Below are 15796 nucleotides of genomic sequence, written 5' to 3' on the forward strand. Positions count from 1 at the left end.
AACATGCAAATTAAAATGTTTTGAACTGGGGTTCTGCGGAGAGTTTAGGGGTAGACAGCATCTCACCTGCACTCAGAGTTGTAGAGTTGGGTAGGAGTATTTTAACTACGCTGTACTTTTTTACTTTTACTTGAATAGTTTTATTGTGAAGTATTTCAACTTTTACTTGAGTAAAATTTCTGGATTTTCTACCCATTGAATAAAAACAAACATGTTTTAAAAAATTCACCAGACACAGAAACCCACCTGCAGTTTTTGTTCAAGTTTCTTATTGAAAGAAACTTATCTGGATTTTTTTCTTTTGCCTTATTTTGCTATTTTATAATTGCATAATTATATGATTTATTTATTTATTTATTTTCATTTTGGTCCTTAAAATACCAAAATTTCCACATAACTTTATATTTTGGATGTGATTTTTAAATTTGAATTGATTGATAATTGGATCAGATACTCAGTACATGAGTAAACGTTTTACCAAATACTTTTTACTTTTACTTGAGTAAAAATATGTTTACTCCTCTTGAGTACTATTTTTGGCTTCTCTTCCCACCTCTGGTTATTAAACATATGAAGAAGCTTGGATATTTATTCTGTACCCAGAATGCATCGCTGTAGTTCTTCAGTAAATGGTTTAAAAATCTATTAATGTTCTGCTACTGCTACATTTAGCAACTTTCAACAACTATAAAACTGAAACCATGACTTCCAAAGAATCACTTCCTGAAGTGCAACCGCACAGGTCGGTATGAAATAACTAATTTGATCCTGTTGTGGGCGACATAACTGCATTTCAAAACGTGACATTGACACAAGATGGGTATCACCACAGCTGAATTTAGCATTTTAGCATTGGCTTCTGCTAAAAACCATGGTTTTATAAAGCACTTAAGCTAGTGGAAATAATGTTTAGCAGTGCTTTAGCATTAGCTTGTTCTAAATACTAAGATGGTATAGTGCTTAAGCTAGTGAAACCAATGCTTATGATTAATGTCATAGCATTAGCTACTGCTACCTACTACTGCTACTGGTATTGTGCTATAGCATTAGCTAAACTAATATTTATGATTAGTGCTTTAGTATTAGCTTCTGCTAAATACCATGTTGGTACAGCTCTTTAGCAGAACTAATATTTATGACTTGTGCTTTAGGGTTAGCGCAGCTAGCTTTGTGCCATTGGAGCCTTAAGCCTTTATGAAAATAAATGTGATGCTCAAGTGACAAGAAGTAAAGATTTAGCGGATGATATTTTCAAGATTTCTTTGTCTAAACTGAACTTGTCTGCAGATTTTAGTTTATACCATTCGGTTTTTCCACCTGGGTGTGACTTTAACGCAGCTAATGCAGTATTGCAGCTACATCTTCAAGTAAATGTACGAGAGTTAGCAGCTTGCTAAAATATATTGGTGTGAAATGGTAATCACTGTGTACTTACAAAACATGAAGTTCTAAACTGTCTGCTCTCGTCTGCTTAGCATTCAAAACCCAAATCAAGACGCTGTGATAAGGGGCTGTCGCAGCAGCAACAGTTGCCAGGGAAACCTGATGGCAGGATGCTGAGGGTTGGGGCGGAGGATGAGGAGGACGAGAGGGAGGAAGAGGAAGAGCGGAAGGTGTTTAGCATGAGGACATGGCTCTAATGCTTAGGTTGATTTGCTGCCACTGAAGGAACGCGGGCCGGCTCCCCGAGACGCGGCGCCTTTCAGAGGAGCGCGACAAACAAGTGGGTGAACAGGGGGGCAGACGCCGGTTGGCGCATTAGTGCGTTGTCACGGCAACGAGGCGTTGACATAGCAGAATCACACTCTGAGCACAACAGTCAGCGATGATACACGGCGAGCCTTTTTTTTTTCCTGTCCCTCTGTGCAGAAATAAAATGTAAACAGGAAAAAAACCTAAATAAAAAATAATCACATTCGCTACAGATACAAACCGTGATACAACGACTACAGTTGATCAGAGGGTGACGAAAAAATAAAAATAATTAAAGGAAACAGCCACCGAATTTTCACAAACTTCAACTGCCTTTTTTTTTAATGTGCCAAGTTTTTTTAATTTTTCAAAGTGACCTCTGCTAACAGAACATCTTTCAGCGTAATCAGCTAATAATAATAACAATATTACAATAAAGATAACACGTGATTTAAAAAATCAAATCAAATCAAACTAGATAAAAACCAAAAATGAAAAACACTTATAATAATTTTGTTTCATTTTTTTTAAAGAGATCTATAAGATTCTATTTTTTTTGTCATTTAGTTGTCCTTTTTCTTTAGAAAAAAATTCACCCTCCATTGACTTCTGCACCAAATGCAACTCAGCCTCCAGCAGACCAGCGTCTCTTACCTTTTTAAAAAAATGTCCATCCATTTTCACCCCCTGCTGACATCAAATCCACTCTGCAAAAAGGTGCAGTCTTCGTCCGTAATGTCAGACAGCGTGAGGGTCCCATCGGACGGGGTCAACCGGGGTCGAGGAAGCCATTTTATGAGCCGGGTCAATTCCTGCAGATTAGTTCTCTTAAATCTGCCCAATGAGATCAGCGTCATGTACAAATGAAAAAAATGTCTCTTCTCCGTCACCTGTGGGCTCCAGCAGTAACAATAATACTCAGGTGAGCAATAATGATAGCACAGTAACGTTAATGTCATTAGCATGTCCAATTATTTCACTGTTCCACCATTTTAAATGCATTTATGACAAATAAAGCTACATTTGTTATCATTATTACCGTCATAATTATTATTAGTGCCACCATGTTTGATGTGTTTGTGGTTTTGCAGCAGAGAGCAGAACATCTGCATTATCAAAAGACCCTGTTTCTGTAGGCGGGAGGGAAAACGGCTGCAAAAAAAGAGTCGACACCAAAATAATTTCTGTTTTTTTGTTGTTGTTTTTGCCAGGTTTGCGTTGTAACGCCGCTGTTTCATGTTTATCCAGATGAAAAGCAGTTCGGAAAAGTAGTAACCAGGTTGTTCCACTAAAACGACAGGGCATGTTTTTAAATTTTATTTTTTTAAATATATATATTCTTCAGTCGTCGTCGTGGTCACTCATTTGTTTGATAAAGACTTTTCATAATTTATTTATTTGAATGAAAATATATTTACGGTATATATAATATGTAACTTCAGTTTTTTTTCATATCTCCTTAATCTTGTCCTTTATTCCTTCATGATATTCCCCCTCTCCCAAAGAAGACAGTAACCAGTAAGGTGTAAAATTGAAAAGAAGTGATAAAGCAAAGAGCAAAACCACTTTTTGTTCCTCCGATATTCCAAGCGGCCTTTGCTGCTCTGCTCTCATTTCGCTTCCTCTGAAAACCTGGGACCGCGCGCTCGCACAAATCATTGTTTGTTATTCCCTGGCTTTGTCAAACACTAATCTGACAACGTGCTCAATGGCCAATATCACGTCTCCCTCCAAATATATACACTGAATGCATCTGGAAATGTATAAAGCAATCTGTATACATCCTTGAAGGGCTCACTGCATTGTTCACATCTGTCCGCCGAGAGAAAAGGCTTGATCTCGAGCTTTGGCAAAGACCGTATCACGCTGCACACAATGAGTAATTCTGACATTTGGGACTGTGCAAATGCTGTTTGTGGGACTGGTCTACTGTCTCCTTTTGTCTTACTATCTGTTAACAAAGGGCCACCACAAAATAAAGGTTATGTAGAGCCTGTCTAAAGATTGTCCATAACGACATTGGGCTACAATCACTCTCAAATGGTCTCTCTTTAACATCTACTCTGTCTTACCTCAAACCTGTTTAGATTTGAGTCTCTTGCACATTTTCCTTTGAGCCACTCTTAAAAAGCAGCGGCTCGTTCTGACCTTTTCCCATCAGGCCTTTCAGAGAGCTATGTAGACCCAGCTGAGGCAGGGCTACGGTGGAGGGCAGGGTGCCACCAGTGGACGTCCCCCCACCGGTGCTGGAAGGGACCTGGGAGCAGGATATGCTCTGCGACTGAGAGCACGGCGAAGGGTTGTTGTTGTTGTTGAGGCCCACTCCTGACCCTGTGCCCATTCCCAGGCCCATCATGTTGCTGTTGAAGTGATGTGTTTTGTAGTAGTGGTTAAGGTGATCCGATCGTGCCAGGTTGGGTAGGTTCACAATCTCTGGGTGGTGCAACCGAAGACTCTGGCTCCCGCCTATTCCACCGCCCGAGCTTTGTGTCACAGTGGATCCTCCGGAGATACCGCTGCCCCGGCCACTTGCCCCAGGTCCCAGCTCGTCCTCCACGTTGATGATCTCAATGGCGCGAGCGGGGCCGTGGTGTTTGTGCAGCTGATGCTGCTTCCTCAGCTTGTAGAACACCACCAGCATCACTGCTGCCATGAAGGTGATGGCTACGAAGCAGCCAATGATAATCTTGGTGGTCTTCATCACATCGTCCAGGCCAGAGAATCCCGGCTCCGTGAACGGCACAGTGAACGTGGGTTGAGTTGTCCGGGGAGAAGAGGCCGACCAGCCGCCAGCCAGAGAGGAGGCGGTGGTAGGAACCACTTCTGGCAACAGGTCCGAAGGAATGGGAATGCTGGCCTCCTCAATGCCAACCTGTGCATAATCATGAGCTCCTCCGTTATCCGTTTCCACAGTAACGGTGGTGAAATAGGTGTAGTTGACACTGGCATCAGCAGCAGATACGTTAAGAACAGCGGTAGCTGTGGTGTTTCCAGCAGCGTTGGTGACCATGCAGGTGTACTGGCCCGTATCCCTCAGGGTGACGTTTGTGAAGTTCAGTGTGCCATCGTGAAGAACGGATATCCTCACCCGGTAAGACCCATGAGTCATCAGCGTGCCGTTGGGCGTAATCCAGTTAACTGACGTTGTAGAGGTACTTGTGCGACACTTCAGCTCAGCAGCCATCCCTTCGGTGACATTGAGGTCGGTAGGGGGCTCTACAATGACAGGAGCAAAGCAGGTGAAGTGGCTCTGGTCAAGTTCCCCAATGTACTTGCCCTTGAGTAGTGGCGGAGCATGGCATCGGGCACAGCAGGTGGTGTTGCTGGGCACCGTCTCCTTCAACCACCAACTAAGCCAAAGTACATCACAGTTGCAGGCCCAGGGATTATGATTGAGATGTACCCTCTCCAGCTGGTGAAGGGGTGTGAAAAGATCATGAGGCAGGGAGCGCAGTGAGTTATGGGACAGATTAAGCTCTTCCAGGTTTTTCAGGTCGTCAAAGGCATTGCGCTCAATGGCGGAAACCTGCGAGTGCATAAGCCACAGCTTCCGAAGAGACACCAGTCCCTGGAAGGATCCCGGACGAATGATATCCAGACGGTTCCCCGACAACTCTAGCTCTTCCAAACGCACGAGAGGCGTCAGCTTGGGAATGTCTTTGAGCCCACACATGCCCAGATTCAGGTACCGTAGATTGACGAGGCCCACGAAGGCCGCATCAGAGATGTATTCCAACTTTTTGAGCTCCCCCAGGTCCAAGCGACGCAGGGAGGGCACGCGGTTGAAGGCATAGCTCGGGAGGGTCTCAATGGGGTTGTTGCGCAGCCACAGCTCCCGTAGCTTGCTGAGGTAATCAAAGGCCTGTGTTGGCACCAACGTGAGGCGGTTGTCAAAGAGCTCCAGCGTGTTGAGGTTAGGGAGGCCATTGAATGCCCCGATTTCAATCTGGCGTATCTGATTCTTGGAAAGCTGGAGGATTTCAAGGTGCCTCAGCTGCTTGAAAGTGTCGGATTTGATGACCTGGAGGGAGAGAAGAAATGAGAATTACTGGAAATATGAGTATGTAATTTACAAAAATTAAAACAGATAAAACTTGTCAGTTTTTATCAGCAAACGAGATCACATAGTAAATTCTTACTATTACATGAAGCAAAATGCAAGTGAATGATTTTAAGTTAATGTTTTGCATAGAACAGCAGTTTTACAGAAAAGGTCATGGTGACAAAAAAAAAAACACATTAGCTTGATTTGCTAAATATTTTTTGCCTGGTCACAAAAAACAACTAGGCAAACAATGAGGAAATATGAGGAAATGTATGTAAACTTAATAAATAAATTAATTAATTAATTAATTAATTAATAAATAAATAAATATCTGACATATTCTGAAAAATAATTTTTGTAATCCTAACTGATCTAAAACTAGAGAAATTTTGTCTGATTTTACTTCAAACAATGAGGAAAAACGTGTTTTTATTTCGTGTATGTAAACTAGCTTAGCAGAACGAGTTTTAGCTAACAAATATGAAATTTATCTCACTATTTGGGACAGAAGTACAATTTAATTCTTGACATTTTTACCTCATTTAGACATTTATACTTCTGCTTAATTTTTTTGCACAATTTTTTATGGTTTTACTTTAATTTCATGAGTGTCTGTGGACTGTAAGTGGAGCCCCGCTGACCGGCTCCACCGTGACTCGCGCTGTGAAGCCGTGCCCAGCCAGGCGACGCATTCGTCAGGCGGCCGCCACCACACACAAACTTGACCTTTGTGTAGTGCATGTGCAAAAGGTCAGGCATTGCTCAGTGTTCGCACAGCAACAACGTCATCACGGATGAACTTCACAAGCCCTCGCCCGAGGAGGAATCGACATGAGCACACTTAAGCAGAATATGCAAAACTGCATCGCTTCACTGATGAAACCTTAAGTTTTGATTGTGACTCATGAATTTAAAGGTAATATTCTCACTACTTTTTTACATAAATAACACCATATTTCTTTGTTTTTTCTAAGGAGTTTAAACTTCTTGAACAATGTTTAGTTAGTTTCAGTCAAATTAGGAGTACCTTGCTTGTACTTGAGAGCTTTTTTATTAACCTCCTTAATGCTGATAAATACTGAGGAAATAAAATCCAAATCAATACATTTCCATTACAAAAGAGCCCTTCATGTCGTTTTAAAGATTGCAAACAAATGAAGTTTTATTGTTTGCATTTAACTGCACTTTGACGCAGCAAATCAGCCTCCTAGCATGTCGGCTGAGGCGGAGTGACAGTGACCGTGCCTTCCTCCCCTCCGCCCACACTCGGGCTAATTGTGGCCATTAATTCAGACTGAGTAGGTGTGTCCAACCTTCTGCTGGCTGCAGAGAAAATAAAACAAACTTTGAGCTGCTTATTACCGTACAAACAGAAAACTGAGGGCCAGAAGGAATCAGCGGTCTCAACAGACACAAAGTTTTACTTTAATTTTGCACAAAACACGTTAAAGCTGGAACTGGAAGACATTTTAGATATCCAAAATAAAACGCAACAAGCAAAAATGATAAATGAAAAAGGAAATAATGCTGCAAAAACACAAAATCTTGCCAAGTAATTTTGTTCTAGTTTGTAGAGTAAATAAGTTAACACACTTGAAATAAGACAAAATGAGCTTACAAGTAACTTTTCAGATTTAGGAGCTTTTTAAAAAATAAATAATTCCTTAATATTGATGAAAACGTTTCATTGGCAGATTATTTCGCTTACAGTAGCAGCACCATAAGTGAAGTACTAGTACTTTTTCGTTAAGAAATTGTCCACTTGGTAAAAAATACTTGGAAAGATTTTGTGCTTTTGCATTGAAACACCACAAACTGAAACCATGAATGATTAAATGATTAATTGATTATTGCCACACTGCAAAAACAAACTTTTGGTCTAGTTTGTAGTGCAAATATCTCAGCACACTTTAAATAAGACAAACATAACATACAAGTAACTTTTAATAATTCTGTAATATTCATGAAAAAGTTCTAGTTCCACTAGCAAATTATTTAACTTATAACAAGACATTTTTCCCATGATTTTAGTGAAATAATTATTTCAAGATATTTGCTGTAGAAACTAGACCAAAATGACTTGGAAAGAATTTGTGTTTTTTACAGTAAATGTTAACAAACGCACTAAAAAGCATAAGACCAGGAACGCCTGACAACGTCAGAAACTACCAGACCTATTTACATCCACAAAGGAGGCAGAATCAGGCCTTTAGCTCCAAACTGCGCTCTTCTAAGTCAGGAGAACATTTCACAATACGAGCGTTTGTGGAGCTCCGGCTGGAGAGAAGTCAGACACAGAGTAAGTTAGAGGAGGTGAAAGAAAGAGCCTGAAATCTTCTCCGGTTTATTATGTGTGTGTCCTGAGTGGGAGCGCTGCGTTTTCTGTATTTGGAGCAGAAGAAGGGAGGGAGATAGGCAGCGAGGGGAGAAGGCGAGAGGAAGGAGGGTGAGGATGTTAAGAGGGGGTGGAAGCTGTCAAGGCTTTACTCTCAGGGTACTCAGTGGAGGAAAAAATAAGCCACTGAATCTAGGATGCCTTCAGGTGTTAAAACATTTTTAGATTTTTAATCATTTCAAGCGGAGCTGCAGGATACAGCAAACCGAATCAAATTTTCTGGGCTGAAAACAAGATGCAATAAATACAGTTATTATTATTTCTTTATTTCTCGCCTGCTTGTTAACAGCTTCCCTTTAAACCTCAGCGTCTAAATCGAGTGGCGTAATGTCCCATTTATGCTCCGTTAACATCACATAATGTTTAATAAGACGTTTTCTCCAACGTTACAAGTGATGCTGTGGAACATTTTAACAATCTCCAGGATATTCTTGGCTTTTCATTAGAGGAGATAAAATGTAACGGAAACTAATCTAAAAAACCACAAAAGAACAAAACACTGTCAGCAACATGAGGATGAATCCAATTACAACAACAACAACAAAACTGCAGAGGAATCAACTGAACACAAATTCAGTTTCCTCATATATGAAGAAACTGAATGTATGCATATAAATGGTCTGAGGTTAAGCAACCTGGCCTTGCTGTCCTGCAGCCACACACCATCTTGGCGCTCCAGATAAATTGGTAATGTATACAAAAATGGTGCTTCGTGTTGTGGAAGTGAGTCTGGAGAAAGAGGTTAAAATGACAGAAAAGGACACAGGCGTCTGCTGAACTGAGGGAATGTTTTATGAAACCAAAGCCAATGTCATTTTTTAAAAGCAAGAACCTTTCACAGAACCAGTCAAGGCACATATACACTAAGGTCAGGATGTAATCTAAACAGGAAGATGACATAAAGATTTATGTTGTTTCTTGTTAAATAGAAGTAACTTGTTCCAAACTGCAGATCGACTTTGCCTGGTAATGATGCACTCCTCATTACTGTATTTGTTGAAAATTTAGGTTGTGTTCACACCAGCTTTGTTTAGTCCTCTATAATTAAACCTTAGTTTGTTTGCTTTGAAGGTCCAGTTTTATTTGGGGATGTGTGAATGCATAATCAAATCCAAAAACAGCAACTCTGGTCCAACTGTAAACCCCAGTCTTGGTTTGTTTGAAGTGAACTCTGGCGTCAATCAAATGCTTATGTGAACGCCAAGTGGACCGGATACCACTCCAAAAGCAGGAAGAGAACAATACCGCAAGGCATTCTGGGTAAATACAACCAAAACAAACACGGTAGTTCAGTGCTAGAAGGAGAAATGACTTGAAGACTTTTACCAAAGATAAAAGAGAAATCCTACAACCGCTAAAATCTGACACTGCTCCATTTTTGTTTACATTTGGTAAACTTCAGAGGTTTTTGTGTCGTTTTGGTTAGTAGCTCTTTAGCACCACCACAGGTGAGGATGACACATAGCAGTGTGAAAGAGAACGGCAGCAGCTGAAAATGTAACAAATGCTGCAATATTTGTCCCCAACTGAAGCAGTTTTTTATGTAAAAACTTGTACAAAAAACAAATGGGTAGTTGGTTGCTATGGTGATTCCCGCCTTTTTCAGGGAAGGGGAGGAGCCTCTGCTGCCACTATTTCGAGAAACAACTGCGCTGTTTGTGAAACATCGCAAATATTGAAAACGTTTATTCCCAGTTTATATATACAGTATATATACTGTATATATATATATTCACTAAAATGCATTGTCCCTTTTAAAAGAAACAAACTTAGCTTTGAGATTTGCAACAACCAAGGAAAAACAAACATGTACTTAGTTGCTATGGTGATTCCCGCTTTTTTCAGGGAAGGGGAGGAGCCTCTGCTGCCACTGTTTATTTAAATCTGAGAGACAAATATGAACTTCAATACGTCAAATATTTGGTCACTGTGTGAAAACCATAAGTCATATTAAAAGGACAGAAACATTCATTGTCTCCATGTGTTTGCTCAAAGGCGACCTGGTTTTGGCGGTATTTACCTGTATCGAGTTCTCCTGCAGGTTGAGGTAACGCGTGTTGACTGATATGCTTTCGGGCACCTGCTCCAGGTTCTGCCTGGTGCAGATGACCCGGCTGGCCTGGTTGGAGCACGTGCAGAGGGAAGGGCAGGTGGAGGCGGCTCCCGCTAACTGCGGCCCGTGGAGGATGAGAAGGAGCCGCAGGAGCAGATGGACCAATAGAAAGAGGAAGGGGGAAGGGCCGGAAAGGCAGGTCAGCGTGGCAATGCGCATGGCAACTGGGACATGACCCTGCTCTTTAATCCGGAGATACAGGTGAGGTGGCTCCACGTCGGTGGATTTGTGGTTCACTTTCCCTTCGGTCCTCCGGTATCAATTTGTTCCCTCTAATTCCACATCCTCTGAGATCTCATTTGTCCTCTGTCAGTCTCTGTTTTCTCCTCCTGTTTCTTGAACATAGAAGTATGCAGATAAACAGATGCTACTCTTTTTTTTTTTCCTTGGGCTGTCAGGAGATTTGAGTGAGGCGTTTTGTGAAGTGAGAAGAGCCCAGGAGTTACTGCGATGAGCAAAACAAAGAGAAAAAGAGAGAGAGAAGCAGATATTAGAGACAAACTGCACTTTGTGTCTTCACCAGCACACATCGAACAAAACAAACAATACCAAGACATCGACAGTGGAGCTTATCAGGGGAGGGATTGTCAAAAAAAAATCTGTCAGAAGTATTAGAAGTTCTGTGGCGCTGCTCACATCAAATCCCACATAATCCCTGAACAGATATTCTGCCAGTAATCAAATCCCATCGCACAGCAAGAGGATTCTGGTGTATCTAATTGTTAAAAGGTCTAGACAACAAAACATGCAGAGTAAATAGGAAACATGTGGTTTTTCCGACTGAAGTAAACATTAAAGAGAATCCATTTTGACATGGATGTGCATCATTAATTCAACCCAAAACTATTGTAGAAGAAAAAAATAACTCATGGAGTCTCTGCAGAAAATTGGTTATCTGGCTGGTTCTTCCAGAAAGAAATATAAAAAATACAATCATCAGGCTAAATTTAAGTCTGATTATATGGATCTGATTTTAAAAAATAACAGCTAGAGGTTTCTGGATGGTAAGTCAACAACAAAACACTTGTCTTTTCCAGCAGCCATTGTACAGAGAACACAGTGATAAAACCAGCTGACCAAATGAGCTGGAGCTCAGCTTGGGTTGCTAGGTAACAGGCGGAATTCTGTTTGGGTTACTAGGTAATGGGTGGAACTCTGCTGGGGTTGCTAGGTAACGGGGTGGGCTTCACTGCCGTTTTTGAAACAACTCATTTTCCAGAAACCAAAAAACTTTAACTTATTGCCAAAAAACGTCTGGTGTTGGTTGTCGGTTGGATTGTTTTTAGGAGCAGTTGAGACGCAAGTTGAAGCACAAAAATGTGCAAAACGTTTGAACAATAGGTCCCGTTTTATGACCTCTAACACAAGTGTTGATCATCTGCATCAATCAGAGATACTGGCTTAAAATGAAGGACTTTAAAGAAAATCTGCTGTTTTCAATTACTAAAAATAATGAAATATGACGCTGTGAACAAACCATCAGTTAAAAAGCCAAACATAACGGTGCTGACAGGGTGCAACGAGACATTTGGTCCCAACTCTGAGAGCCATTAATAACATCACCAGGGTGAGGTAGCGGCTTCCAGCCATCTCTGCCCCGCTCTCATTTGTTAACACTAATTATACCAAGGTATAACAATTAATACGACAACGATGGATTGATGTGCGAACATGCCACACTTATCAACTGCAATTAAACTCAGACTTATTAAAAGGTCCAAACCCTGAAAACAATAAGCCCGCCCAGTCCCGTGGCATTTTCCCCGCAGCAGACCAAAATGCTAATCTCATTCCTGTGCGAGCGCGGCGTTAAAGGCTCCGCAGGACGGAGCCAAAAAGCCCGCTGCACATTACCGCTAATAGATGACCGGTCAAGAATGCCCCCCCTGCAGGTTATTTAGACCCCAATAGTCCCACATAAGGGCATCCGGTTAGTAATGATGATGGTTGTAATGATGGGACAAACCCATCCGACACGCTGAGCATCCTGAGGAAGGGGTGCAGAGATTGTGAAGAAGAAAAGGATTATTAATCTGATAAATGACTGTATGGCTGCAGGCGGAGGAGGGAATTATCAACAGTACAGTAATAGATGAATACTGAACAGCTGCGGAGAGAGAGACACAAGAAGAAAGAAATGGAGATGGAGACAGATGGAGGGAAGGCTGGGTGAAAGGGATGGAGGTATAAATAGCGGAAGGAGCAGAAAAGAGATCAGTAGTTGGGGAAAAAAGAGGAAATAAGAGATATTAATATTAATAATCTGGGAGAGAAAGAGCAGAAGAGTGAGCAAGGCTCAACAGAGAGATGAATATAAAGCAGACAGAGATGGAGGGAGGAGGATGACAACACATAAAACGAAGAGATGGAGCTAAAAGACAACACACAGGGATGAATATGAAACAGGTGGAGTTTTCCTCCAGAAGACGGGGAGGTGGGCTCCGATTGGTCGACTGATCAATAACACGAAGTTCAATGACATTAAAACGCACACACAAGGACACGGCGATAAATCACACAGGCGACAGCATCTCAGCTGCAGCTGCAGCTGCAGCAGCAGCAGTGGGACCGCAAGCTGCAGCACAGCAGTCGGCACGGAGACGGCGACTGCTGCAACATCTGCATCCCCCACCGCCGCCGCCGATACTGATGGAGAAAGAGTGTTATTTTTGGAACACCTCTTTCACATGTTTTAATTTCCACACACACACACTGCACCCTCCTCTCCCTCTGCGCAGCGAGGTTTAAGTGCCAGAGCTATTTCAGGTAGACATCATCTGAGTGGAAAGGTGTAAAAAAAGACAGCCGAGGTTAAGATGGTGGCTCTGATGTTGGGAGGAGGGAGTTCATCGCAGAGAGTGAGACTAGTTGGTGCTGACAGCAGGCCAGAGGCCGTCACGTTAAAACAGTAAACACTTTCACTCCGGAGGGCAGAGTGACCAAAATATTACCCAGAGTAACTTCAACATGTTTTACTCAAGTTACAGGAAAAAGTAACCGCCCAAAAAAGAAAAGATTACTTAAGTAAGAGTAAAAAAGTATTTGGTAAAAAGTCTATTCAAGTACCGATTAACTGTTCGAATTATCAATCATTTAATATTTAAAGATTACATCATCAGACGGACCAAAATATAAAGTTAATTTTGCAATTTTAAGGACAAAATGACAATAATTCATACGAGTAATAAAAGTAAGAAAATCAAACAAAAAATTTCCAAATCAGTTTCTTTCAATAAAACTAATTAAACTTAAAGAGAAACTGCAGGTGTGTGTAAACATGTTTGATCTTCAATCAGTGGGAAGAAAATCCAGAAACTTTACTGAAGTAAAAGTAGAAATACTTCACAATAAAATTATTCAAGTAAAAGTAAAAAGTACAGCATAGTAAAAATACTACTAAAAGTAAATTTTTCTTCAATGAAGTTATTCAAGTAGATGTAAATGTAAGTAGTTTATTTCTTAACTCTGCTTTTACTGAGTTTTCTCCACACAGGGCTGTGAAAAATGTTCCCTCTCTTATTTACTATGATTTCTAATCAAAATGTTTCTTAAAATGAAACTAATTTAAATCTCAGTAAGAGATGAGCAGAGTGAACTCAAGGGACGCACCGATTCAATTTGTTTTACTTCCACAGTTTTACTGTTGAGTTTTACTGAGTTTTTACGTAAACTCAGATACAGATATCTGAGTTTACGCCAATACAGAAAAACAGCTGAATTGACTCTAAATGTTTCTTTTTTTTCTTTCTTTTTTTAAAAACACATATGTAAATATAGTGAATTAAATGTATTTCATAACTCTGCACCAGTACAGTTCACTTAAAATCACCAATAGCTTCACAAATGTGGTCAAACATGTGAAATCAACTTTAATTTGTTCAGTCAATTAGGAGCAGAAGAGTCAAAGTGAAATAAATCAACATTGGCTAAACATTTACAGAATAAACTGCAACAAACAATCTGTAAAATGTTTTAAAGTTATGTTCATTTCAAATGGTTTTTATTGCTACTTTTTTTGTTGAATTTGACATTTTATATTCTGATTTATTATTAAATTTCTGACTCTTACATATTGTTGTTTGTGTAAATAAAATATTTTATTATTTTATTCTAAATTGTTTTGGTGGCCATATTGTATTTAAAGGACAGAAAACAATCTTTTTCTCTGAAAACTCTTGCTAACTCATCCTCTCCTCCTTTTCCAGCTCGAATCCAAATCCTTTCCCCCTTCCAGCGTTCCCGACCTCTGACCCCTGCCCTGTTTGGAGCACTGTGGCGTCCATTGTGCGGGGTAAATGCTGCACTGACCTTGTAGTTTGATGAAAAATTAACCTGCAACAATGATGCACATTAACCCCTCACCCCGACTCGTTCTCTTACAAACATTCACGCTGCAGTTTCCATCTTCGCTCACCCCGTTTTCGTTCTCTCGTTCCTCTCTCCACATTTAAATCTTAGCCAGCAGAGTTGCCATGGTTACCTATTCACCACAGTCTCCCGCTCCGTCCAGCTGCATCCCACCGACTCCGCATCCTCCTCCCGTTCCCCCCTCATTAGCACTCTATACACACAATCATACACAAGAGGCCTAAACCAAAGTCTGAATGACATCAACTCTCCACAAAAAGATAAAAAAAATGAAAGCCACGAAGAAGAGCCACAAGCAGCCGGCGCCAGCGACTGCGGCAGGGATGCTACAGCGATGAAGCTAAAATCAGCAGAGAGTCACACGCTCGAAAAGTCAAGGTTGTTTTTAAGTTTTGGTTCATTTTTACCAGGATCGACGTCAGTAAGTTGATTGCTAATATGCGCTGCTGCTCCTTTTCCTGCAGCCCCTCTGCTAGGGAACTGATCAGAACTATAAGGTGCACAGATTTATCTAATTTTGGGAGATCGGCCGATATTTACATGGGAAGCCGATCTTATCCACTGATCTTCTCTACCTCAGATGTCTAAAAATCGACCGCTGTTCTCTTCCGCCCTGCAGTCAGAGGTTTGACTGTTAAGATGTGTTCACACCAAACACAATTTGAGCATCAAGAGCATCTGGTTTACATCCAAAGTCGATGTGGAGGCGCGTCGAGGGCATCTCGTGCGCCAAGCGCTGCGCAATTTAAGTGTTTTGAGCGTCCAACATGTCCGACACCGACGGAATTTAAACCCCAGATTATTCAGTAAATAAAACCAGAACACTCAATATTTAATCCGCCCTTGTTCACAGTAACTGGGAGGAGAAAACAAGGAAAGAAGCTCCAACAGGCATCGTGCTGCTATCAGCTGCCACCGTTGTTTGTTCAATAGAAACTGAACACAAAATGTTCATCTGATTCTGCGTTATGACTGCAGGAGCTTCACTGCTTCATAGTTTGGTGTCACTGTCTCAGTTTCATTGTACAAATAGACCGACAACAGGAAACAATGGCTCCTCTCAACGCTCGCCTAGAGCTGGAAGTGTCGGACGTGTTTTTGATGCGCGTTTGGCGTAAACGCACCATTAGCCCCGCCCACCAGGTCACGTCTGCACGTTTGTCGCTAACAACAGTTGCCCCAC

General features: G+C 41.2%; 1 protein-coding gene across 4 annotated transcripts in view; it reads right to left on the bottom strand.

Moving 5' to 3' along the window:
* Positions 1-2211: 2211 nt before the first annotated feature.
* lrrc4b (leucine rich repeat containing 4B) overlaps positions 2212-15796 on the bottom strand; it is a 46330-nt gene continuing 32745 nt past the window's right edge. For all 4 annotated transcript variants that reach the window (XM_023348492.1, XM_005810124.2, XM_023348491.1 and 1 more), the window contains exons 2-3: positions 10153-10690; positions 2212-5713 (exon numbers count right to left, since the gene is read on the bottom strand). In XM_023348492.1, the coding sequence (XP_023204260.1) occupies positions 3776-5713; positions 10153-10404 (2190 nt within the window). In that variant the 5' untranslated portion in view covers positions 10405-10690 and the 3' untranslated portion in view covers positions 2212-3775. The remainder of the gene's footprint in view (positions 5714-10152; positions 10691-15796) is intronic.

This window comes from Xiphophorus maculatus, chromosome 16, assembly GCF_002775205.1.
Source record: "Xiphophorus maculatus strain JP 163 A chromosome 16, X_maculatus-5.0-male, whole genome shotgun sequence".
NCBI lineage: Eukaryota > Metazoa > Chordata > Actinopteri > Cyprinodontiformes > Poeciliidae > Xiphophorus > Xiphophorus maculatus.